At 40.3% G+C, this 24769-nt stretch overlaps 1 protein-coding gene across 2 annotated transcripts; it reads right to left on the bottom strand.

The window, feature by feature from the left end:
• Window positions 1–780: 780 nt before the first annotated feature.
• LOC101171706 (very-long-chain enoyl-CoA reductase-like) lies at window positions 781–22518 on the bottom strand. Of its 2 annotated transcripts, none has more exons than XM_020712678.1 (13): window positions 22121–22518; window positions 18479–18529; window positions 18335–18386; window positions 17152–17196; window positions 7646–7749; window positions 4649–4764; window positions 3872–3977; window positions 3371–3443; window positions 1857–1900; window positions 1730–1787; window positions 1488–1576; window positions 1361–1406; window positions 781–1280 (listed from the first exon to the last, which is right to left on the bottom strand). In XM_020712678.1, the coding sequence occupies exons 1-13, from the start codon at window positions 22193–22195 to the stop codon at window positions 1153–1155; spliced, it is 987 nt and encodes a 328-aa protein (XP_020568337.1). In that variant the 5' UTR covers window positions 22196–22518; the 3' UTR covers window positions 781–1152. The 2 variants fall into 2 exon arrangements, with proteins under 2 accessions (XP_020568337.1, XP_011487075.1); XM_011488773.3 differs by lacking the exon at window positions 22121–22518 and adding an exon at window positions 18642–18753.
• Window positions 22519–24769: the final 2251 nt, after the last annotated feature.

Raw genomic sequence — 24769 nt, forward strand, 5'->3', positions numbered from 1 at the left:
ATTGTCTTCCACATTCCCATGACTCCTGAGAGCTTGACAGTGACCTTACATCTACTTTAGCAAACATAGCTGAGTTGTTGCGTTTTTCCTCATTAGGCACTTAAAGATTGAACCCTTTTCTTTTTATTGCTATCATGACCAATGCAAGTGAAAACATGTTTGCTTTAAAGCCAGCCCGCTGTAGAAAATCACTGCAGGTTTGAGAACGTCTTTTAAATTCTGGAGGAGCAGCACACAAGAATTTATAAAAGCACGTAAGATATATTCTACTAAAGTTCTATAAACTTGTATATCAAAGAAAGGATTTCCAGTACAGTACAGTCGTGTACAGACAAAGTAATTTGCATATTTACTGATTCCTGATCCATTTAGCTTTTTATTTTAAATTTTTTAAAGTTCAACTTAAAGTTGCAAAGTGCAAAACTCTTAACATGCTGCCATTGACTGTATATGAGAACTGGACTGAGTGACTCCTTCACCTGGCATTGCAAACAGGAAGTACCCGTTGGTTCCAACAGGTCAAAATCCCGTAGACTTCTATAGAGAAATAAACAGCTGTTACTCAGTCTATTTGTCAGAATAAACACCCATCATGACACGTAACCCTTGTGCTATCTTATATGACTCTAGCCTTACATTGACGTGTTCTCCCTACCATGACAAAGGTGGATAAAGGTGGAAAGATTTCATGTAATCCATGGACACCAGTGAAGATCACAAATCATTGAAGAAAAAAGGTTCAGCGAACTGTCTAGTGGGTCTAGATGACCCAACTCCCAATGTTAAAGTGCCTAGGATAGCACAAGGGTTGAGGTTTCTAGTGTAAGTTATTCAAGTTATAAACTGACCAATCAATGGTCTCAATAAAAGTATATGGCGACCACTGTCCTCCATGTCCAACGTTTGATAGGTTTGTGGTAGGGTTGCCACAGAAACGTGAATTAGCACAACTCGAACCAATCACTCCCTACTGATGATTTCTGGCTCCAATAAGGCGATTCCTGTATTGTAAAGAAAAAAAGGGCAACTGACTTGTCTTCATTTTGTTGGAGCCAGAAGTAAGCCAATTTCTATGTGTGATGTCACACTCACTCTGTCCAGTCCTCATATACAGTCAATGCATGCTGCACAAGTTCAAAGCTCCACCCACTATCAGAGAATCAGGGGGATGATGGCTACTCGAACAGCAGGATAGTCTTTAAACTCTCTGACGTAGGCTCTGTGCTTCCCTTTGGCCCAGACGGTCATCTGAATGAAGCCCAGTACCGTGAATACTGCCACTGCAAGAAAAAAATGTGTCCCATCACATGCCTGTAGCCACATCTACTGACATTTACCATATGCGTGACTCACAATGTACCTGGCAGGCACTGTGTCATGATGGAGAAGCTCACCCAAGTCCCAACCTAAAGTAGGGTTCAAGAATTAAAGTAAACAGGTTTTACACAACCTTTTCTGTTCTCACAGGAAGTTGCGGCAGTCTTTACCTCGTACGTGTGGTTTGGACAGGACACGAAAAAAAACAGCCAGGTGAACGGATTCTTAGACGGCGCAGGAAACCTTCTGCCTCTGGATCCTGACGTTCAATTTCCAAAACAGACACTTTTTATTATTCTAACATAAAGAAGGTGAAGATGCAAAAAAAAAGAAGATACACAACCATTTCAAGCTGACGAAATGTGTCCATACATTTGCATCAAAGCATGTGCAGGAAGATAGGCTCACTCACTGTCTCCTCTGAGGTGACTGAGACTCAGGTGAATGGAAAAGTTACCCATTTCACAGATCTGAAGCAGAAACCGGCTGATGAGAGGCAGGAGGTTGCATTAGAGCGGGACGAACGTCTATATACGTACCGCAAATATAACCATTGCATAATGGACCTGAACCTCTCCATATGCTGTGAAGAGAAGATGACAAAATACTGGATGTGAGTCTCAGTATAGCTGTGATTATGGATCCTTATATCACATGCATCAAAATTCATTTAGTTTTATATAATTACCCACATTAATCAACATGGGCTTTAAATTCTTATATCTGTTATTGTGCGTAGCCATAAACATTGAAACCAGCTTGTTAGGCCGTACCATGTACCAGTTAGATTTGGGGGATGGGGAGTTATACAGATGGGATTTCTTTAGTTTTGAATTGTCATATTTTAATCTTTCTTTACCCCAATCTCTTTTAGGTGGTTTGTTAAAAATATATGAAAATCAGTTTTAAACTAACCACGTTGCAGGTCACTAATGCTTTAGTCACATGACCCGTACGGGCTCTGGTGGTTTTCAGGTTGTCCTGCCTGTAGAGGGTCATAGACTGGATCGGCTTCATCTTGAAGGAATTGTGGGTGTGTCTTGCAGTTCTCTTGAGGCTCTCATGGCCACCTTAAGGGACGTCATGAAAATGGAACGTACCATTGTCTTGCGTGAGGTAAGTGTATTATAAAGTATTTGTGAGGTTGATGTATGTTTATCTGATGCTGTCGTACAGGTCCCTGACGCCACACTCCAGTCGTTTGTAAGGTGATACCTGCACCGGGTGTTGCAGGTGATACATAAGTGTCCGTAGGACCCCTATGTGAATATGCTTTGATTGTCTAATTTCCTAATTTCTACACGCAAGAAGCAAACAATGGGCGCACAAGGAGCACTTTTCACTTTAGCATCACCAGGCGAGTCTTTTTGCACAGTGTGAAGGTTTCAGAGGGGGTTAAAAAAAGAAAAAAGTCCATATGACATGGTTGCATCTCCATTATTTCCCCCTTATTTACCCGTACTTTACCCAAAGCATGCCCTTAGAAAATATTTCATTAACATTTTTGCTCTATGGGCCCATGGAGCGGTCTCAAAATTTCTTACAGGCCACTCATCTCGGTTTACCCATTTTTCTCCTGCAGATAGTCCATATCCAACCGTAAAGACAGTTGTGATGAAGGCATGAAACAATGCCTTATTTAAAATTGATCAAGCACAGAGGTGGAAGGATAATGATTTGGGTCTTCTTTCTAGGTAATGGATTGAGGCATCTTCAAACGAATGAGTAGACCATTAACTCATTGCCCTGAGGATCTCAGCCTGTTTGCACAATACTGGTGGAAATTTAAAGACCAGTGTCTGTATAAGGTAAAAAAAATTAAAATAAATTGTGACACAAGATTCCTCCTTAGGGACCAATGAAAATGATGCATAAAGTTGTTGCGACAAAAAGGAGATTTTTAAAAAACATATTAAGTAAGAAAATATTTTCAAACACTCCTCCAAAATATATTTACTTAACAACAAAACCTTAATAAATAAAATCTTCTTTTCCCTTGGTAGTACTTAAATGCACCTACAAGCCAAGGATGGATGAAAGTAAAACGACTTACATGGAGGCGTATAAAGAGGATGGTTGATATAGTAGGCCAACCATGCTGAGAAACCCCAGTAATACAAGCAATTCTGGAAAAAAACAAAGTAAAGTTTTAACTACTATAACCAGTTGCAGTTCTACCCTCAATTAGAGACCCTGGTGAGACCCTCCCCAGACTAGAAGGAAAGCATGTAAACAGCTGAATGATGGGAAATGGCGCAGGCTTACTGCGGCAACAGTCCCGCCCACAACTCAGAGTTAAATTTCTAGCAGTTCTTCAGAGACTATGTCCTAGAAAACGACTCGTTTTTTTTTTTTTTTGGCTAAAAATGGCATTAACTTATAAAAAAACAAACAAACACTGGTCTAAATATGTCTAAATCCAAAACTTAAACGTTAAATCCAAATGTAGATCCACATGTAAGCATCAAATAATTTTGATGAGGTAAATTTTAACATTTGGCGCCCCATATTCGACCCAACACACTATTCATTTCAGAGATGATCATGACCTCACCTTGACTATAGTCCTGAGAGGCATGGAGCCGTGGGAGAAACGATGCACAAAGATAGTCTCAATTAGCCTCTTCAAATAGTGGAAGGTATGACAGACACAGGCCATCCTGAGAGACAAGCAGGGATCTGGTCAGAACATTGTGTACACTCTTAGAATTGTTGCTTTACAAATCATAGATTTGGTACTGATTCTCAGGTGCAAACTGTAAATTCAGCTTTCTGTGATCTTAAGGTGCATATTAACTTTAACTGTAATTGGAGCATAAAGCATGTCGATTTTCTGTGCATGATAACTTCACGAATATGCATCAAAGGGAAATGTATTCTGTAGTAAATCGAGTAAAAGCTCCAGATGCTGAAGGAGAATTTGTCATAAGCTGATGGAGAATCAGCAGCATTAAAGCCAAAACAGGGAAATGACGCACCAAAAATGAATGCAACAAAAGGACTCTCCTTAATATGCTGTCAAAGCAAGGTATGGTGAAGATCTTTCATGTAAAAATTTAATTTCAGGGTGGTTCACAGACATGAGAAATGCAGTTGTCTGTCCTGATTTAATATAACCTCTTTTTTTTGCCAAGTGTGCGTCACTCTATATGTGAGGTGGCATTACTCCAACCAAGAAAAGAAATGTATTCATCTCAACAATAAATCCATCTCATGCTGAATAGCCTGACAGGAAATGCTTTGTAGGCTCTTAACAAGTTAAAAACCTGTCGTGGGCTTGTTGTGTGTCAGGAATCTGCGCTGCGGCTGGCTTTTATATTCATTAACTTACGTGACAACTTTGTGGGGGCTGGAGGTAAATGCGCATCTGTCAGAGTAAATGTAGGGTACTCGGAAGTAGAAGAGGAGGTAGATGAGAAGGGGCCCAATGTTCTCTGCAAAAAATACCTGAGAAAGAACAATAAGTTGGGCCTTAGATCCTGTCAAATTAGATCTAATAGACACATTATCTATGCAAAGTATTTAAAATATTTTTTTATAAACAAAAAAGTACTTTTTTTCAAAACTTTTTCTATTTTAATCCTAAACTTAGTTGTTTAAATCAATCGTTATAAAGTTGAACTCATTCATCTATATTCGCGATACGAGCTAGGGATGGGCAATATATCGGTCCAGTGTCGGTATCAGCCGATATCCGCATAATTTGAGTTTATCAGTATCGGTCCAGTATTAAAAAATCTACTGATATTCTTCTGCCTGCTTTCAGAAACACTTTAGTTTTTAAAAGTAAGCTTGTTCCTATTAGATTGGGAAGATTATGTTTACAGTCATAGTCAGTAATTGACTGCTTTTGGGTAAATGTTAATTTTGATAGAGATACATGTTGTTTCTAATAGATCCTTGGCAAAGGGGTGCTTATGGTGATACTACAGTGATACTTGTTCTCATGAGATCCTTTGCTGTATGTTAAAAAGGTCAAGAACAATGTGATTGTTCAGTAAAAGACAAGTTGTGCATTTCTAATAAAGAAACTAAAGGAAATCTAAACTTTGTGTTACTGTAGAGTCTACAGTGTAGACACTTCAGTGTCGGCATCAGCAAACATCGGCCATCAGACACAGTTGCCGGGGAAATATAGGTATCGGATAGAAACAATTATTTCAGACCATCCATATGACACGCATTCAAGAACACGCTAAAAACTGTTCTTGAACGCATGTTTAGCATATGATGTTCACGCTGTATTGTCGCTTCCAGATACTAGCGCATGCCCCTCACCTACAGTTTGAAGAAGGTTGGTGCGAAATGTTGAAGCAGAATAAATCTTGGGAATCTTGTTCCAGGCTTTTTCCTTCTATCTCTGTTCTGATACATTTCAAGACTTGGTGTCATAGAATTCCAGCCAGGTAAAAACCATAATTATTAATTTCTCCCCCATGATCAATTTTTTAAATGGTTGGTACAACCTTAAATCAAAAGGGAGACCATCCGCTCGTTGCTACTAAATCTGAGTCCCTGATTGGTCAGAGTTTGATCTGGTTTAACTTTAACTTTTGTGTGTTCAGAGGCCATGTGTTTGTACAAGGTTGTAAAAACTTGCATAGCTGAACACGAGAATTTTGAACACGAAAGCCTGAAATATGTGTCTATATGCATTTCACGTTTTCTGCATAATTACATTGAAATCAATTGGAAGTAGTCGCTTGAATGTGCAAGACAACCTGGCTGTAGACAACAACGTCCTGAACCAGAAGTTCTTCCACATACTTCAAAGAAAATACTTTGTTTTAACTGGTGAACTAAACAGTTACAGTTTTCCTGTTTTAAGCTTTAATAAAAGTTTTTTCTACAATTCTGAACACTTGAGGGTCACAGATAGGGTAACTGTTTGGATTAGGGTTAGGATTAAGGTTAAGGTTAAGGTAATTTCTGCTTTCGGTTGTTGATGTCAGGCGCGATCTTGTCTGCAGCCTGGTCCCTTTGTGAAGGAACGTTGCTGAGTGCGTTGTGAACGTAGCTTTAAAGTTTTATGTTAGCCCAATGTACTACGACATTCATTCTTTTAAATTTTTTTCATGAAACTTTAAATAGTCATTTCATTGGAAATGTAGATATAAAAATGCTGGAGACTCATCATATCCCTATAGGATGCTACAATCCAGTTTGATATTTAATTTAGAGCACCTGCTACGGTTTTTGGCCTTTAAATGGTCTATAGGTGGGGTTGTGGGCCATTCAATTCACAGATGTGTGGATTTGGCAGAAGTGTTACGTGTTGACACCATGTATCAAGACCAGAAATATATTTGCTAAACAAGGTGGCTGTTCACAGAGTGCTGTATCCAAACATATGCTTAGATTGTTGACAGTGAAGGGAAAAAAATGAGGTAGATAAAAAAGATTCTTAAGGAAGTAAAACATGCATTTATTCAAAATATCTTTTCAAAAGTTTGTCAGAGAATCCTAGAGAGCGAGTGTTGCAGGAGTTGGAGCTTCCAGGGCCACCACACAAAGGGATGCCCAAACAACTACATCAGAAAAAAAACAAAAAACTGTTTTCTTGTCCAATGTTCCAATGTTCTCTTTCCAAAGTAAAGTATATTTTGAGGTAAATTTCTTCTTATAAAAAGAAAAACACCTTTCTGAGTCTAGAGGGAGTGGACTCTGCTTGAGGTTAGAGCATCCTTATCATATCTTGGTGTTTGTCCATATCTGGTGTTTCATCTGGTCTGGTGTCAGTGCTGCGTCCTTAAGCAGTTTTTACATTTCAGACACATTGATCTCAGTTTTTGATAGGACTTGGGACGTGCCCACACCCATTCTGGGTGGGATTCACTGGACATTAAACTCACTTGGTCTACATTGCTCAAGGATTATGTGGTTTAGAGCACGTGAGTTGATGCGTTGTTTAGACAGACCAAACAATGCAGATACTGAAAGCTGCTTTAACCCTTGTGCTATCCAAGGCACTTTAACTTTAGGAGTGGGGTCATCTAGACCCCACAAGACAGTGCGCTGAACCTTTTTTCTGCAATGATTTGTGATCTTCACTGGTGTCCATGAATTACATGAAATCCTCTTCACCTTTATCCACCTTTGTCATAGTAGGGAAAACACGTCAATGTAAGGGTGGGGGTCATCTGGACCCCACAAGATAGCACAAGGGTTAAGAGCAACCTGAGCCTCCATGACACCTTAGGGTTAAATAGCAGCCCCACTGTTGCCATGTAGTTTATATAGAGGAGGCTTTGTTAAAATATTTAGAGCTAAGCTATCAGTTGAAACAAATATAAAATTCACATGTAAAGCTAAAATGTGCTTTTCTTACTGTAGTCCAGCCTAACTGAGGACCCAGGTCTTTAAAGTACATGGTGGCAGTGGTTCCCACTGGTAGACTCTGCAATATTTCTTCATCCCTGAGGAATTTTCCCTCTGAAAGAAAGGAAAAAAAACCTCTTTAACACCCTCAGATTTGTCACAGAGCTTCTTTTAGCTCACCATGAAGACTTTTGTGGAATTCCAGTAAAAGAGCAATCGTTCAGGCATATTCATTTGGTATCAGGTGTTATTGTTTAAACTGATGTTTCACATATTATCTCTGCCTGAAGATTCATGGTACCAGAGTCACAGATAATGGGCTGAACTAGTAATAGATTATTTTTGGAATGTCCTATTAACTAACTGACCCAAATACACCAATTTAAGGGGTGCTCAAAATCTTCCATAGGTTAAAAACTGGTTGATCTAATATGTCTTAAAAACAAACAGAATAAAATTCTTTCCATTAAGTTACATTTATAGCTTACTTTGTCAAATTTTGTTTAAATAGTAAACTAAACTATTATTTTCTACAGTCTGTGATCAGATATATAATTGCCTAAAATTTGGTTCCTTTTCTCTCTTTTTTTTTTAAAAGACACTGTCAGTTTGGAATGTTTGCATCTAAATTCCTTATACCTCTTTTTTTAACGAATTACAATTTCTTTTGTTTGCTAAATGTTTTTTTATTATCAACTAATAGATGATTAAAAAAATCAGTCAGAAATGTTCTTTCTTCACATTTCTGATGAAAATGGACTTAAATATTTTGTTTTTACTGCACCGACTATTTGGCATAATATTTGGCATTGTGGTGTTACCCTTGCCTTTGGGCTTCACACCCGACAGGCTTTGCAGTTGCTATGGGTGTGGTCTGATTCTGTGTTTATATATAAGATGATTTGCCTGCCTTATTTCAGTTGTTGGCATATGATTGAATACAGTTTCACGTATTATAGTCAAGACGTGTCTCCTCATCATTGCCACATTGGTGACCGCGACGTGATTAATGACGACACCTGACTGTTATCCCATTCCCCACATTCAAGATTTCTCGGTTCGTTTGTGCGGCGCCTCAATTTTTCCTAAAGTGGACCTGGTGCGCGGTTACCATCAGGTTCCAGTGCGGGCCGAAGACGTGCCCAAGACTGCGGTGATCACTCCTTTTGGAATTTTTGAGTTCCTGCGCATGCCCTGTGGTCTTAAAGGTGCAGCCCAAACTTTTCAAAGTTTGATGGACTCGGTGCTCTGCGTTATCGAGTACGTGTTCGTCTACCTAGATGAAATTTTGGTGGCCAGCCCCTCCCCTGAAGAGCATCTCGTGCACCTAAAGGCAGTTTTCCAGCGGTTGGAAACCCATGGCTTGAATGTTAACCCAGCTAAATGCTAGTTTGGTTTGTCAGCCATTGATTTTTTGGGTCATTGAATTTCGGCGCAGGGTGCGGTCCCTCTGCCCACCAAAGTCCAGGCCGTGGCAAATTTTCCCCATCCTGTAGTGGTTAAGTCCCTACAGGAGTTCTTGGGGATGGTGAACTTGGGAATGGTGAACAGGTTCATTCCCCACGCTGCCCACCTGTAACAACCGCTTTATGATGGCTTGCATTCCAAGAAAGCCACAGACCCTGTGGATTGGACACCAAACCGCATTGCTGCACTTGACTGAGCTAAGTCAGTCATAGCAAAGGCTGCTCTCCTCGCGCACCTAGACCCAGATGCTGAGATTGCGCTGACTACCAACGCTTCAGACATAGCAGTTGGTGCTGTGGTAGAGCAGCGAGTGGCAGACGCTTGGCAGCAAGTTGCAGACTCGGGAACGCAAGTATAGTGTTTTTGACCGCGAGTTGCTTTCTCTCTATTTTGCAACTCGACATTTCCGTATTTTGCTTGAAGCTCGTTCTTTCGTTGCCTATGTGGATCATAAACCACTTAAGTTTGCCATGGCTAAGGTGAGTGAACCTTGGTCTGCGCGCCAACAGCGCCATCTGACAGCCATTTCAGAGTTTACGACTGACATACGTCACGTAGCCGGAAACCCCAACACCGTTGCAGACTGCCTCTTATGTGTACTCGTCTCCCCGGTGATTGTTGGAACTGATATTTCTGCTATGGCCGTCGAGCAGCCTGGTGATGCAAACATTGTTGCCCTCCGCTCCGGTAGTTCAGGCCTCAAGCTTGAGGAGGTTGTGTGGCAAGATGGCGGTCTAACTCTCCTGTGTGACGTTTCCACAGGACGGCCTCGGCCTATAGTTCCTGCGAGATGGCGGCAACGCATTTTTGAATCTGTCCATTCCCTCTCGCACCCAGGTGTACGTGCGGCAGTGAAGCTGGTTAGTTCCCGTTTTGTCTGGCCTGGGTTGGGTAAGGATGTGAAGGGATGGGCCGCGGCTTGCGCTGCATTTCAGCATGCCAAAGTTCACCGGCACGCAAAAGCCCCCCTAGAACCCTTCCCGATCCCGGCCAAGCGTTTTGACCACGTTCACTTGGACTTGGTTGGCCCACTGCCTCCCTCAAAGGGTTTCACACATTTGTTAACAATGGGGGATCGGACCACCAGGTGGCCTGAGGTAGTTCTTCTGTCCTCCACTACATCTGCTGACGTGGTCAGTGCTTTTCTCTCTGCCTGGGTTGCCCCTTTTTGGTCCACCCTAAGACATCACTTCAGGCAGGGGCCCCCAGTTCACTTCACAACTTTGGTCGGGAATGGCGCGATCTTTAGGGGTGCAGGTGCACCATACTGCGGCTTATCACCCTCAAGCAAACGGGTTGTGTGAGAGTTTCCACCGTTCTCGAAAGGCTTCCCTCCGCGCAGCACTCACAGATGACTGTTGGTTGGTTCGTTTGCCGTGGGTCCTACTAGAGCTACGCTCAGCTCTTAAGACAGACCTAAACGCGTCCTCTGCTGAGTTAGTGTTTGGACAGCCGCTCCAAATTCCAGGGGAGTTTTTGTTAGAGTCGTCTGCCCCGGGTCGCCGATTACCGTTAGCTCCTGGCCAAGTGCACCACTGCGTCCCACAGTCATGAATGCCTGCATCGCTCCAGTTGGCCCAGATTGTTTTTGTCCGACATGACGCCCACCACTCGCCCCCTTCATCCACCCTATGATAGTCCGTTCTGTGTCCTGAAGAAGGGGGACAAATGTTTTGTTCTAGACATTGGCGGGCGCAGAGACTTTGTGACAGTGGACCGGCTTAATCGAGGTAGGAGAGACAAGATGGCTGCCGCCGCTACGTCTGCGTCCACCTCCACTGCCGTGTCTGCACCAACAAACCCTGACAGACAGATCACTAACCTCAAAAAGGACATCCAGAAACTCTCTGATGAGTTGAAGTCCAAGAATGATCTGTTGAACTCTTTGCTGGACCTGGCGCATCAACAGTCCATGCACATTGCCTCCCTGAAAGCGGCTGTGGAAGACACGGTTCACTGGGATCCTGACACCTCGCCGCGGCCTTCCTCGAGCTCCACACCAAAACCACTTTGGTCTGAGGTGGTGTGCCGCAGGAAAAGACCCTTGGACCATGATGGGCTCCTTCTCTACAACCGCTATGATGTTCTGTCGGGTCCAACATCTGACGACGTTCTGGAAGCTGCTCCTCCACTCAGCGGAGAAAACCCTCGCCCTGTCGCTGCTTCTCGGCCCGAGAACGAAAGCCGCCCGGCATCTGCCTCTGGAGGTTCATCGTCCGCCAAACGCCGACAGCTTCTGAGAGACGCAGTGAGTAGACGCCCTGACAGCCGCCGCCGCCCGAACCTAACCCACGTCCTCGTGGGATCAGCAAATAATGCGGGGTATCCATCTGCGGTCGCGACCGGGGCGTCTGGTTCAAAGTCTGCTGCGTCTCCCCCTGCGGCAGGTGTCGCGGTGACCGCCGCCACCTCTCCTCTTCCTGGCGGCTCGCCCCCCTCATCGGCTGCTTCCCCGGCTCGCGCAACAGGTGTAACGCCAACTCCCGCTTGCCCTCCTGCTGCGACCGGCCCGCTCACTTCGGCGGCAAGATCTCGCGGCCGCGGGGACCCCCCTGGTTCCTTCGTCGTAGGAACCTCTATGGTCAGGCATGTTCGCGTTAACGGGAGCCGCACCTTCTGTCACCCAGGCGCCCTCGTACGAGACATCACCAACTCTGCCCACCAGCTCTCCCTTCGTAACCCCTCCACACACACAATAATAGTCCACGCAGGAGTGAATGACCTAAAGCTTCAGCAATCTGAGACCCTCAAGAAGGACTTCATCACTCTCATCCACTCCATCAAGCAGCTGGACAAACAGTGCATCATCTCCGGTCCGCTTCCATCTCCCCGCTTTGGAGACATTAAATTCAGCCGTCTGCGACAACTTCACATCTGGCTTAAAGGACACTGCCTTTCTAATAATATTCCATATGTTGATAATTTCACCACCTTCTTCAATAGACCAAATCTCTTTAAACCAGACGGCATCCACCCAAACCAAACAGGATCTCAACTTCTATCCATGAACATTGAACTCACACTCCGCTCTGCTAAACTGCTCTCTGACTGACTGGACCACCGGCATCCATCCTCAGTTAAAACCACGGTTATCACACAACAAATTCCAGTTCACATAACAAGCAGATCTCACAAACATCCCCAGATCAGATCCACCAGATCCACAATTAGATATCTCCATCACATTCACACATTACCGGACAAAAAAGATAAATCAATCCAGTTGCACACACACACCGTTTTGAACTTTGCTGTTTTAAACATTCACTCTCTTTTAAACAAATCTTTTATCATGAATGAGCTCATTTTAGACAACAATTTAGATTGCCTTCTTTTAACAGAGACCTGGCTGGGTACTGATGCTCCTGTTGTTCCCACTGAAGCTTCCCCACTAAATTTAAACTTTTTATTTTCTACCAGGGGAGATAAAAAAAGGCGGTGGCACTGCATCGATTGCTCGTGGCTCATTTGCAACCAAAACAATCACGCTACATAGCTACTCCTCATTTGAGCATCATGCATTTTCTTTTAACAGCCCATCTATCTTATGTGTTACTGTTTACAGACCACCAAAGCCTCCCTCCTGTTTTATTCAAGAATTTTCTGAATTTTTATCAGTAATACACTCCAAATATAGTAGAGTTTTAATAACTGGTGATTTTAACCTACATGTTGATAAAGATAGTGATGCTCATGCAAAGGAGTTTCTTAACCTCTTGCATTGTATGGATTTCACACAGCATGTCACACAGCCTACTCACGGCAGGGGGCACACTCTAGACTTGGTGATAACCTATGGCCTGTCCTGCAGTGTGTCCTCTGTTGTTGACATGGCTGTGTCAGATCACTATTGTATATTTTTTAATATCACCAGTTTTACTCGACAGGAAGCTCCAGCGAGAGCTGTGAGGAAACGATACATAACTCCTGATGTGGCTGCAAATTTTATCAATATTCTACATCAAACTCCCGCTCATATTTTACCTGCATCATGTGATTTTATGGTTGAACATTTTAACAACAAACTACAGTCAGCCATTGATGCTGTAGCTCCACTTAAAACTAAAACGTTGAAAACTAAAGCTACAGCACCGTGGAAGAACGAACCAATCAGAGCCTTGAAACTTGAATGCAGGAGAGCGGAGAGGAAGTGGAGAAAAACGAAGTTAACTGTACATTGCGAAATTTTTAAAGAACAGCAAATGAGGTACAGTCCTGCAATAAAAAAAGCCAGAACCCTCCACTTCTCAAACTTAATTTTACAAAACAAAAACGATCCTAGAGTTCTCTTTAAAACAATAGACAGTTTAACTAAAAGAGACTCTCAAAGGTCCTCCATAGCAGCCTCAGATGCTGTATGTGAGAGTTTTGCAGACCACTTCAGGAGTAAAATCAATGCTATTAGATCTACTCTTTTAATTCAAAAAGGTGTTGCTTTTAATGAATCTATAGCATTGTATTTATCAGAGGAAACACTGGAAAGTTTTGTCCTGGTTGATACTGTGGGACTTGGTCAGGTTTTCTCCCAGTTAAAGCCAACCACCTGCCTTTTAGACCCAATCCCCACATCGTTGTTGAAAACATTTTATGACTTCTTTGAGTCTGAGCTTTTAAATATAGTAAATTACTCTCTTCAGACAGGTGTCTTCCCTGCTGCCTTTAAAACGGCAGTGGTGAGGCCTCTTCTGAAGAAGAGTAATTTAGATCCAAACAACTATAACAATTATCGTCCAGTATCCAACTTGCCATTTTTAAGTAAAATGATTGAAAAAACTGTTTTAATCAAATTTAATGAGTTTTTAAATAGAAATAACATATTTGAAAAATATCAATCTGGTTTTAGGACAAACCACAGCACAGAGACGGCCCTTGTTAAAATAGTAAATGATATTAGATGTAACCTGGATTGTCAGAAACTCTCAGTTCTGGTACTACTGGATCTCAGTGCTGCTTTCGACACTGTAGATCACAGTATTTTACTCGACAGACTGAGAGGTTTGGGCATATCTGGTACCGTACTAAAGTGGTTTTATTCCTATCTCGCAGATCGAAGTTTTTACGTAAGTATGGATACTTGCTCCTCAAGGGTCTTCGACATCAACTGTGGGGTCCCCCAAGGTTCAATTTTAGGCCCACTACTTTTTAATCTATATATGTTGCCACTGGGGGACGTCATCAGGAGGCATGGCGTTTGTTTCCACAGCTATGCTGATGACACTCAACTCTACATCGCTGTGTCTCCTGATGATGAAGAGTCGGTCAACACACTCTTAAAATGCATTTTAGACATTGAGTCATGGATGGCAGAGAACTTCCTACAGCTAAACCAGGACAAAACAGAGGTTTTAGTAATCGGTTCTGAAGACAAGAGAGAGAGAGTTTTATCTAAACTAAAGAATTACAAAACTTCTCAGTGTGTGAGAAACCTGGGTGTCATTTTTGACTCTGAGATGAATTTTATCCCACAAATTAAAAATATCACAAAAACAGGATTTTAATCATCTAAAAAATATAGCCAGAGTCCGCCCGTTTCTCTCTCTTGCCAGTACAGAGGTGCTAATGCATGCTTTTATTACCAGCAGATTAGATTATTGTAATGCCCTGCTCTCTGGTCTTCCCAGAACAAGAATAGCAAATCTTCAACTGCTGCAAAATTCAGCAGCACGCGTTCTGACGAGGACCAGGGGGCGGGAACACATTACACCAGTTTTAAGATCGCTGCATTGGCTCCCTGTGCAATTCAGTAATCGGTTTAAAGTTCTTTTATTGGTTTACAAATGTTTTTATGGTCTCGGGCCTTCATATTTATCTGACATGATTTTAAAGTATGAGCCCTCGCGGACCCTGAGGTCCTCTGATACAGGCCTTTTGGTTATTCCAAAAGTAAGAACAAAGACATACGGCGAGGCCTCATTCAGTTTTTACGGACCTCGCCTGTGGAACAGCCTCCCAGAGAGCCTCAGGGCCGCAGAGACTGTTCATGTTTTTAAAGGAAGGCTTAAGACCTACCTTTTTAATTTAGCTTTTAGTTGAATTTTAGGATTTTTAATTTTTTTTCTTATTATTATTATTTATTTATTTATTTATTATTATTTTTAAAATATTTTAATTATTTATTTATTTATTTATTTATTTTTCTTTTAACTAGTTTTATATGTGTATGTAAATACATTTATTTATTTATTTATTCTATTAATTTTTAAGTCGCTCTTACTATTTCATATGCCTATTAAGGTTTATGTAATTATTTGTTTTTTGTCCATGTTTTATACATATTTTAATTTTATTCCTTTTACATTTTATTACACTCCAGTGTTTTCCTCTGAGGGATCCTCCACATCAGTGACTGACCCTTCTCAGTGAGCGGGGACGCTGCAGTGGGATCTCCTGGGTCTGACTCTTTTGATCGGATCTGGGGGGTTCTGTGGTAGTGTTCTCCGTGAATTTGGGTTGGGGGGTCGCTGGTGTGGACATATCCCCAAAATATCGTTTCCCCACGTCAGGACAAAGCCTGGTCTCTACATTCTATCATTTTATCACTTTTTTATTTATTTATTCATTTATTTATTTATTGATTGATGTGTGTGTGTGTGTGTGTGTGTTTTTGCGGGGGGGGGGGGGGGGGGTTGTCGCATTGTTTGTCTTGTCATCTTGTTTTCAAATTTTATTGTCTTTTATGCACAGCACTTTGAGTGACATATGTTGTTGAAAAAGTGCTATATAAATAAAGGTTGATTTGATTTGATTTGATTTAATTTGATTTAAACCAGCATTTGTGTTGACAGACGATGCTGTGCAGCCAGCTCAAGTTCCTCGCCGTGGGCATCCTCCTTCCAGACCCCCAGATCTCCCACGTTCTACAGACATCGTCCCACGGTTGGCTCCCCAGGCTGCAGGTCAGCATAGCCGTTTTGGCAGACTCATTAAACGCCCACGCAGAATGGGTGTTGAAGGTTGAGTTCCTTTCTGGGTGTTCGGGTGGGGGTGGGGTGGGGGCTTCACACCCATCAGGCTTTGCAGTTGCTATGGGCGTGGTCTGATTCTGTGTTTATGTATATGATGATTTGCCCGCCTTATTTCAGTTGTTGGCATATGATTGAATAAAGCTTTACGTATTATGGTCAAGACGTGTCTCCTCATCATTGCCACAGCATAATATTTAACAACTTTCAAAAAGTAGTCGTCAGACAACGGATTTTTTCATTATATTTTATACGAGACTAAAGCAGTATGTCCAAGTTTTCTAAACTAATGCGTAGTAACACTTTGTTTTTACTAAGCCAGTATTTTTGCATTTGCCTCCACTGTTTTAAGTGAATAAAAGTCACTTTGATCAAATGAAAGAATCTACAACCCATTCATCTTTTGTGATTTGATTTTTTCTCTAAACCATGTTTTTACTTTTACTTTTAGTTTAATTTTTTGTAAGTTCATTTTCCCATAGGTCATATTTAGGTAAATCCCAATATTTATTTGAATATTGCTGGATTTTCTCCATGATTTCATAAATATTTTGTAATGTCTCAATAGTTATGTCTTTTTTTAAAATCATTTGTTTCTTTTTGTTTGCCCATTCTCTCATTCTTTGTGTCCCACTTTAACAGGATTTGTGTTGTTTTTTTATATTTGATTGGGAAATTTCCTCATCTCGATCCCTCTCTGCCCTGTTTAAATAGAAATAACTTTTTCTTTAAAGATAAGCTGCCGTTAAGCTTTCTGAAATATTCAATTGATTCATCTTCTATGTTGGTCAAACATTTTTTTTAGCTAAAAATATTTGCATTGAAAGAATTGTTTTTATTGATCATTATGCTTTTATTTTAGCAACCACTGAAAGCAAGAAGAAGTTTTGGAATTTTCCAAGGAATCTGTTAGAAGTTTAACTGTTTAACCATTTTTTACTTAAAATACAAATTACAACAAAAAAAGGTAAAACAATCTTAAAACAAAATAACTCTGTGTAAAAAAAAAAGCAATTAAAAAAAGTGTTAAAAAACAGCTGAAATATTTAGGAAGAGTGCATAATGCAACTTTTGCGTTGACACTTACTTGGATCAAGTGTCAGTGACTGTCTTGCTGGATACCAGCGAGGATCTGAGCAGATCAAAACAAACACACTCTTTACACTGACATACAAAAACTGCCTGTTCACAGTTGTAAAGTTTTGTTTTTGGCATCAAGCCTTATAATAATTGACCGTAATGGAATCAAGTTGAGTTGTGCTACACTGATGGGTACTGGCAGCCTCAGGCTTGGCCCACATTCAGGAGCCTCTCTAAAAGCAGAAAAGCTTACGACAGAAACCAACGCAAGATAATAAGAAACGTTTTTTAATAAAGAACTGATGCAATATGAGGAGCTGCAGGAGGAGTTACTTCAACTCCGGAAGTATATTCATCATCACCAAAATCTATGAATTACATGAAACAGCTTCAGTTACATTACAAATAATGTACATCATTACAAACATTTTGTTAACTCTATAGTGTAACCATACACATACATGCATTTCTGAGACCCCTGTCTCATTAGCATGTTAAAAACTTTCCTTAGTAATCTATTGTATACAATTTGGTCCATGACTTCTGCTCTGTAGTTCATCATCATTCCACTAGGGGCAGTAGAAGGGCTTTTCCTGCTCATTTCAAAATGCCTGCCTCTATAAAATCTCAACAACACTTTTGGCGGGAAAACATTTTGCTAATTTTAATACCTTTATGGTGAGAATAACTCATCTATAGTTATTCATTATTTTAAATAACTACTTATTGTATTGAAAAAAATGATAAATGTGTTGATAATTATTTCTTTATATTACAATTACACCATGTTAAAAATGTTTGGATCAAATTAAAAACAGTGGATAAATAAGTTGCTTTTCCTGTCAATGTTTTAGTATATTAACACTGTTGAGAGCAAAAAATTACCAAATCACCCGACGTAACTCAATTGATACTATATCTACATCTCATAAAAATCATGTTTCTGTTATTTTGTGGATTTCAAAGGGTTTTAAAAACATCTCAATTTTAAAAAAAATTACACTTTTCTGTCAATAATTTTTTGAGGTACTGGGCTTCACAAGGTTAGTAAATGAGGCAAAGTAATGATTTCACACATGCACAACAATCTGCGATACAAGATTTCAGTCAAATGATAGCAGTAAAAACAATGAAAAGGTTAAATCAATCTACCTAAACATTCAAAATTTAGGGATTTAAGTAGCACTTACACAATTTGTAAAAAAGGCTCTTTATGTCTCCTATTGTTGAATGAGGCTCCACCTGATCAGAACACAAGGACATGTGAACCTGATGTTTGCTATAAAGTCAATAATTTTCAAATAAGAGATGACAGAATGGATGTTTGATCGTACCTTATCTAAAAAACAAAGCTGCTCCCTTGTTTTGGCGTCCAGAACCTCCACCTACAGAAGAATAAAAATTAAAACAGCTCTGAAAAGGACGCGATGATGCAAACACGTCACATAAGAGCATCATTTTTCCATTTTTTTTCTTCAAAAAGTCTCGCAGGTTTACTTTCAAGTGGAGATCCATGAATTCGTCGGCACTTTTCAGCGTGTCTGGATAAACAGCAAGGGTGTGCTTCTCTTCCAGTACACATTTTCCTTTTCCATCTTAATTAGACCATGTCAGTGATAATGTACAACATCTACAAGGAGGGGGCCACAATTTGCCCCGAAAGCACTTTGGACTGCAGCGCTCAGCAGAGCTGTCCCAGCCTACTGGACAGCGTAATAACCTGCTAATGGATACCTAAAGATATGAGTGTAGAGTAATGAAGGAGAGACTGAAAATGAAGAACAGTCACACCAAATGCTTTGCATCAAAACTAAATAGTCTTTGTGAACCAAATCAAACACTAAATGCCAGATAGATTTGGCATTTAGCTCTATCATGGACTTTAATTGTGAACTGGACTGAATGACCCCTCCCCTCTGGTGGCCTAAACAGGAAGTACCTTCTCATTCCAAGAAGCCAAAATCCCTCAGACGTCTATAGAGAAATAAACAGCTAGTCAGTAATTCTATTTGCCAGAATAACCATTCTAGCTCTGATACCTTTTATTAACAGGCTGTTGTTCATACTATCTTTTTTCATGATATTGTTTGCACATTATTAAAGGTATGAACTAATCAATCCGATACCTTAATGAAAGTTTGTGGTTTCTGCTGGTTCCCACGCTCCAAACGTTTGATTGAAACATTTTCTTTTACCTGCTTTTAAGTGGTAGGGGTGTGGACTTACAACAAGCGCATTCCGGATTGGCAAGAGTGGTGTCATAGAAACATCGACTCATACCAACTAGGACCAATTAACACTTACTGACGTTGTCTGGATCCAACATTATGGCATCTGTATCGCGAAAAATGGTGACTGAAATGATTTCATGTCGTTGGAGCCAGAAATAATTCATTTTCTTTGGATGACACCACACTTAGTCAGTCTAGTCATCTCTTAAAGCCAATGGGCTCTATGTTGTCAGCATGTTTGGAAGAAATACATTGGTGAATCTGCTTTGACAATAAAACCATTTAGTCATTATTTCAGCTAATATATGCTGATGTAGATCTTCTACAGAACAGTAAAATACAAGGGAAAACAAAATCCTCTCTTAAAGCTGTAAAAACGTTTTTTTCCTCTGACATATCGTATTCTACTTAATGGGAGTATCTCACATTAGGGAAAGTAGCAGCCCCGCTGTTGCCATGTAGTTTATAAAGAGGAAGCTTCGATAAAATATTTAGAGCTCAGCTATCTGTTGAACAAAGTAGTCTCCCAGCCATAAATGTGCTCATAATTTGGGAGATAACAAATATAATGACTTATGTTAAACCAGAAGACCATTGCTATGCACACAGAACAAAGTGGGATTGAGACTTACTTTTCTAAGCTATCATCCCTTTACTTTCACAGTCACTTTTCTCCGAATAAAGCACTCCATTAATCACTTAATTGGCTCTTTTCATGCTTCCAGTTACAAGTTATCTCTTATTGTAAAGGGGAGATACTGACTGTGTCTGCTGATGTAAAATAGGCAAACCTGTAAAAGGTAAGCCCATTAGCAAAAATGTTTAAGTGTATTTGGGCAAAGGCATGCTGCAGGTCAAAGAGAACACCTCAATAACGTATACGGGTAAGTAAAACTGCGTTCACACTAAAGACACTTCTGGACAAGCGTCGAGCAGCAACTTTGATGCATGGAGGACGCAAATTTGATGTAAACGTTTAATGTAAACAGACAATTGATTTAAATGAAGTGCACCAAGGGAGTGAGGGAGGCAATCCGTGGCACATGTCTGTGCAGAACCGGGGCTAGTGATCCGTGCGAATCACAAATCGTCCGTGCCCCTATAGCAGCTTCCCGTGGGATCCAGTGTCGGACCGTGCAAGAAGTGAATAAAATAATGAAGCTCTGAGTGACGTAAGTCTGTGTGGCATCAGCACTACTGCATTTCACAACAACTGCCATGATGCATTGGGTTAATGTGATGGTGTCTCTTACTGTGCTGCTCTTAACTGTTTTGAAGCACAAAAAAAGGCAAACATCTGTTCTAACAGTCTCCAAATCGTCTTCATGAAATCAGAGATAAACTTTTAAGTTTTCCTTTAAGCGTTTTGTTGGAGAACAAAGGAATTAAAGTCAAAGATCCAGATGTTTGGTCCAAAGTCATCTTTAAAAAAGGAAAAAAGGTTTTCTAATAATGTACTGTATGTTTGAAGGACAAATTCAATTTCAGGCTATACTTTCACTTTTAAAAAACTAAAAATTTAAGTTTAAATATGATTAATAACAAAGTAAAAGAAAAATCATTAAGGTGAAGTGGCCAACAGACACACTAAACTAAAAATATTCAATAAGTCAAAAAGAAAAAAAAATTTGTTAGTTACATTTTTGAATCAGACAAAAGAAAAACTAATAAACTTTGAGCGTGTTCACTTTTTGTCTACCTATGAACATGAATCTTTTTTGTGTAAAATGTCTCAAACACGCTGTGTTTAGGTATTTTTCAAAAAGTACGGTTGCTCTTGCACCAGCATTAAAAAAAATATTGAAAAGTGAATTACCATTTAGAAAGAATGTCTTTGGTTTTTGTGAGATCACAAAAACCAAAGGTAATATGGGGCAAACTTGGACAAATGTAGTTGAAAATTATTAAAAACCATTGCAACATTTAGGAAAAACAGCTGCAAATTCAAATATTTTGTGCCTCAAATCTTACAAGAAAATCCTTGTGAGATTGTTGAGGGACTGTAGATCAATACAGACTACAGAGTTTCTCTTTTTTTCATTTTTGGTTGCTGTTGTGCAGCAGGATTTTTGGCAAGGAAAAATTATACCTTGGTTTAACAACAAAAGGTTGGAAAACAGTGAAATAACAAATCAAGATAACAGATTCATGGCAACTTTCAACATTTGTTTAATGTTGCACCACTACATTGATAAAACAACATTTACCTAATATCTATGTGTCTATTTTATATGGGCTAATATTCTGTGTAGGAGCTCATTTAGATTTAAATCTATCATGGTAGTTGTTATGAGTTCATGTTCTTGGGAGTAAACAAACATCTACATGAATCATTTAAATATTTGCCAATTAATCTCACAGTTTTGCTGTTGCAGCCACAAAAAGCATGGCACACAGCCCAGAGCAGGCTGCAATCAGCTCCAGCTCTCAGGCCTGCTGCACTTACAGCAAATTACTTGTCTACTTTATTAGCCCAACTCAAATCTTGTGAGACGAGGCTGAAGTCAAGAGAGAACTCACAACAGGGCTTCAGTTTGAGATGTTCAGGAACTGTAGAAACTTTTCTAAGGCTTAATAAAAATAAATGAAAGAAGCGCATTCTCAAATTTAGATTTTGGTTGAAGTTTATCTGACTTTCTAGCACTAAAAAGATCTGAAACCAAAAGAAACTCTATTTTGTCAATAAACTTTCTAAAGAGGCAGCTAAATGTGATCAAATTCAAGTTTCACTTTTCAGTGACTTACCTCAAAGAAGATGGTGCGGCTCATAGGGGAAGCCTGTCTCCTCGGTGGAACAGGGGGAAGGAAGATGGTAACCATCAGTCCAAAGCAAACAGAGCAGATATGCTCCCTGCTCTTTCTCACACAGAAGCTCCTCTCCTTTCCAGGACAATTTCTGGACTGACCCGCTCCCTCTCCTTCCCATTTCAGTCAAGGCAGAAACCTTTCTGCTTCTCTTTTTTTTTTGTTGCCTTTTCTTATTCGTCATCTTTCAGAGCCTGACCTGGCTCATCAAGCAGAAATGGAGACTGCTGATCGATGGCGACAACGTGGTTTGGAAAAGACAAGAAGAGGAGAAGATCATGTGACCCACTTTTTAATAGACAACACGTGTACAGAAGAAAAAGTAAAGTGTTTTGCTTTTATTCCACGGAAGTAACAACCGTTTGAAGATTGATCATGGAGTAGAAATTAATCATTTTGTTTCCTCTCGGACTTTTATGACACCAAGTCTTTCATATATGAATAAAAGCTGTGAAAGAAAAAGCCTGTACAGTTGCACCCCTTAAATATTTTGACAAGCTTCTTGCAACTATGAGTAGATGTGCTAGCATCAGGTAGCGACAGACCTGTTTGAATACCAGAAGTTTAAAGTCCATTCAAAAACCTGCGTTTAGCACGTTCTTGAATGTGCCACACATGCCCGGTGTGCTTTGTGCTGCGCTCTCACCACGGCAACACGTGTTCAAGCGGCCACTTCCAATGAAAAGTCTATTTAAATGCGCCGTTTGGGCTTCCGCCTTCTTAAAGTCTCACGTTCACGTGTAGCTAGGCAAGTTTTCACAATGTTTCGGGCTCTAATGAACGCAAGTTGAAGGTTAAACCACATCAAATTTTGACCAATTAGGGACTCGGATTTGTTAGGGACAAATAAACTGACATTTCACACCAAGCCTCTTCCAACTGTAAGTGGCGGACATGCGCTGGTAACCAGTAAAAAAATAAAGAAGAGAGACCTCTCTTTGCTTGCCCAGTCTAAATCCAATGGGCAACTCACGTTCAAGAATGTCCATTTAGCGCATTCACGTCTGGTGTAAACATAGCTTCAGACCCAGTTCCGTTTTTACCTCAGAGCTGCCTCCCTGGTGATTCCCTAATTGCTTTATGCTTTATGAGTAATGGGAACATGCTAATTAATCGTGGATGGCTGTTCAACCTTTCTGTGACAAACGTCAGATCTAATGAGAGCCAGCAATCGCTGCTGACAGGGTCAACAACAGCAGCAAGTAACTCACATCTTTTGTTTTGCACACCGTTTCTGTCGCTGACTCATTTTTTCTGTCTCTTCGTTTTGTCAAACTAATGCAAATATCAAATTTCTCCTCGTGTGACATCTTGTTTACGCAAGCTGTCAATACATTTACCAAGCCATGAGATGATCTCTCTATTATCTTGTGCACAAAGGGGTCCGGAAATATATTGACAATTTTAATGATGCCGACAAATGATCAGCCCTGATTCTGTATTTAACACTTGTTTGTTTGTAACCTTTTTGGATTTGATCAAATGCTGTGTCAAGTAAGGTTTTTTTTTTAAATCAAATTTAAGGATTTTTATCTTAGTCATTTCTTTTTTTTTTAAATTTGTATTTGAGGACTGGACTAAGTGACCCTTTCACCCTTGCGTTCCAAACAGGAAGTACCGGCTGGTTCCTAGAAGCCAAAATTCTTTAGAGAAATAATCAGCTAATCAGTCTGTCATTCTATTGATCAGAGTAACCACTCTTGCTCTGATACATTTTTAAAAATATATTCTTGCTGAAACAATTTTTTCAGGCTATTTTTTTCTGTAGTGTAAGTTATTTAAGTTTTAAACTGACCAATCAGATGTCTCAAAGGTATGTGGTTCCTGCTGGGTCCCACGTCCAGTGGGACTCGGACCAATCACCGCTTACTGATGCCATCAGGCTCCATCATGGCGATGTCTGACATGCCAAAAATGGCATCTAACTTAGCTTCATTTCGTTGGAGCCGGATGAGATGATGTGACAGTCAATTGGTCCAGGTCTTATCTACACTCAATGGTATCAGGCTTTGTGTAACCCTTGTGCTATCCAAGGCACTTTGACATTGGGAGTTGGGTCATCTAGACCCACTAGACAGTGCTCTTAACCTTTTTTCTTCAATGATTTGTGATCTTCACTGGTGTCCATGGATTACATGAAATCTTTCCACCTTTATCCACCTTTGTCATGGTAGGGAGAACACGTCAATGTGAGGGTGGGGTCATCTAAGATAGCACAAGGGTTAAAGGAAAACTATTAACAGAAGATCCGTCTGACAGTTTTTTAAAGAAATAAGCCTTTGTTGGTATGTTCCAGTTTATGCTGAGATAGTCATTTGTTGTTGATTCACAGCACACGAGGCAGTGCAAACTACAGGGATGTAGAGTCTGTAAGCAACAATTGACTGAAATAGTTAAGGATAAGATCCAGTGGTCTGTAACCCGTGATTGGGGAAATCTGTGAAGTAGAATAACAGATGTGCTAAGGCTGTAAACCCTACACTACACACTTTCTGCACTTTTGAGAATTTGTACACTTTTCTCTGTTGTTTAAACTCTCAAAGTTAAAAGCTTCATTGAAAAATCAATCCATTGTTATAGAATGAATCT

Source organism: Oryzias latipes, chromosome 20, assembly GCF_002234675.1.
Source record: "Oryzias latipes chromosome 20, ASM223467v1".
NCBI lineage: Eukaryota > Metazoa > Chordata > Actinopteri > Beloniformes > Adrianichthyidae > Oryzias > Oryzias latipes.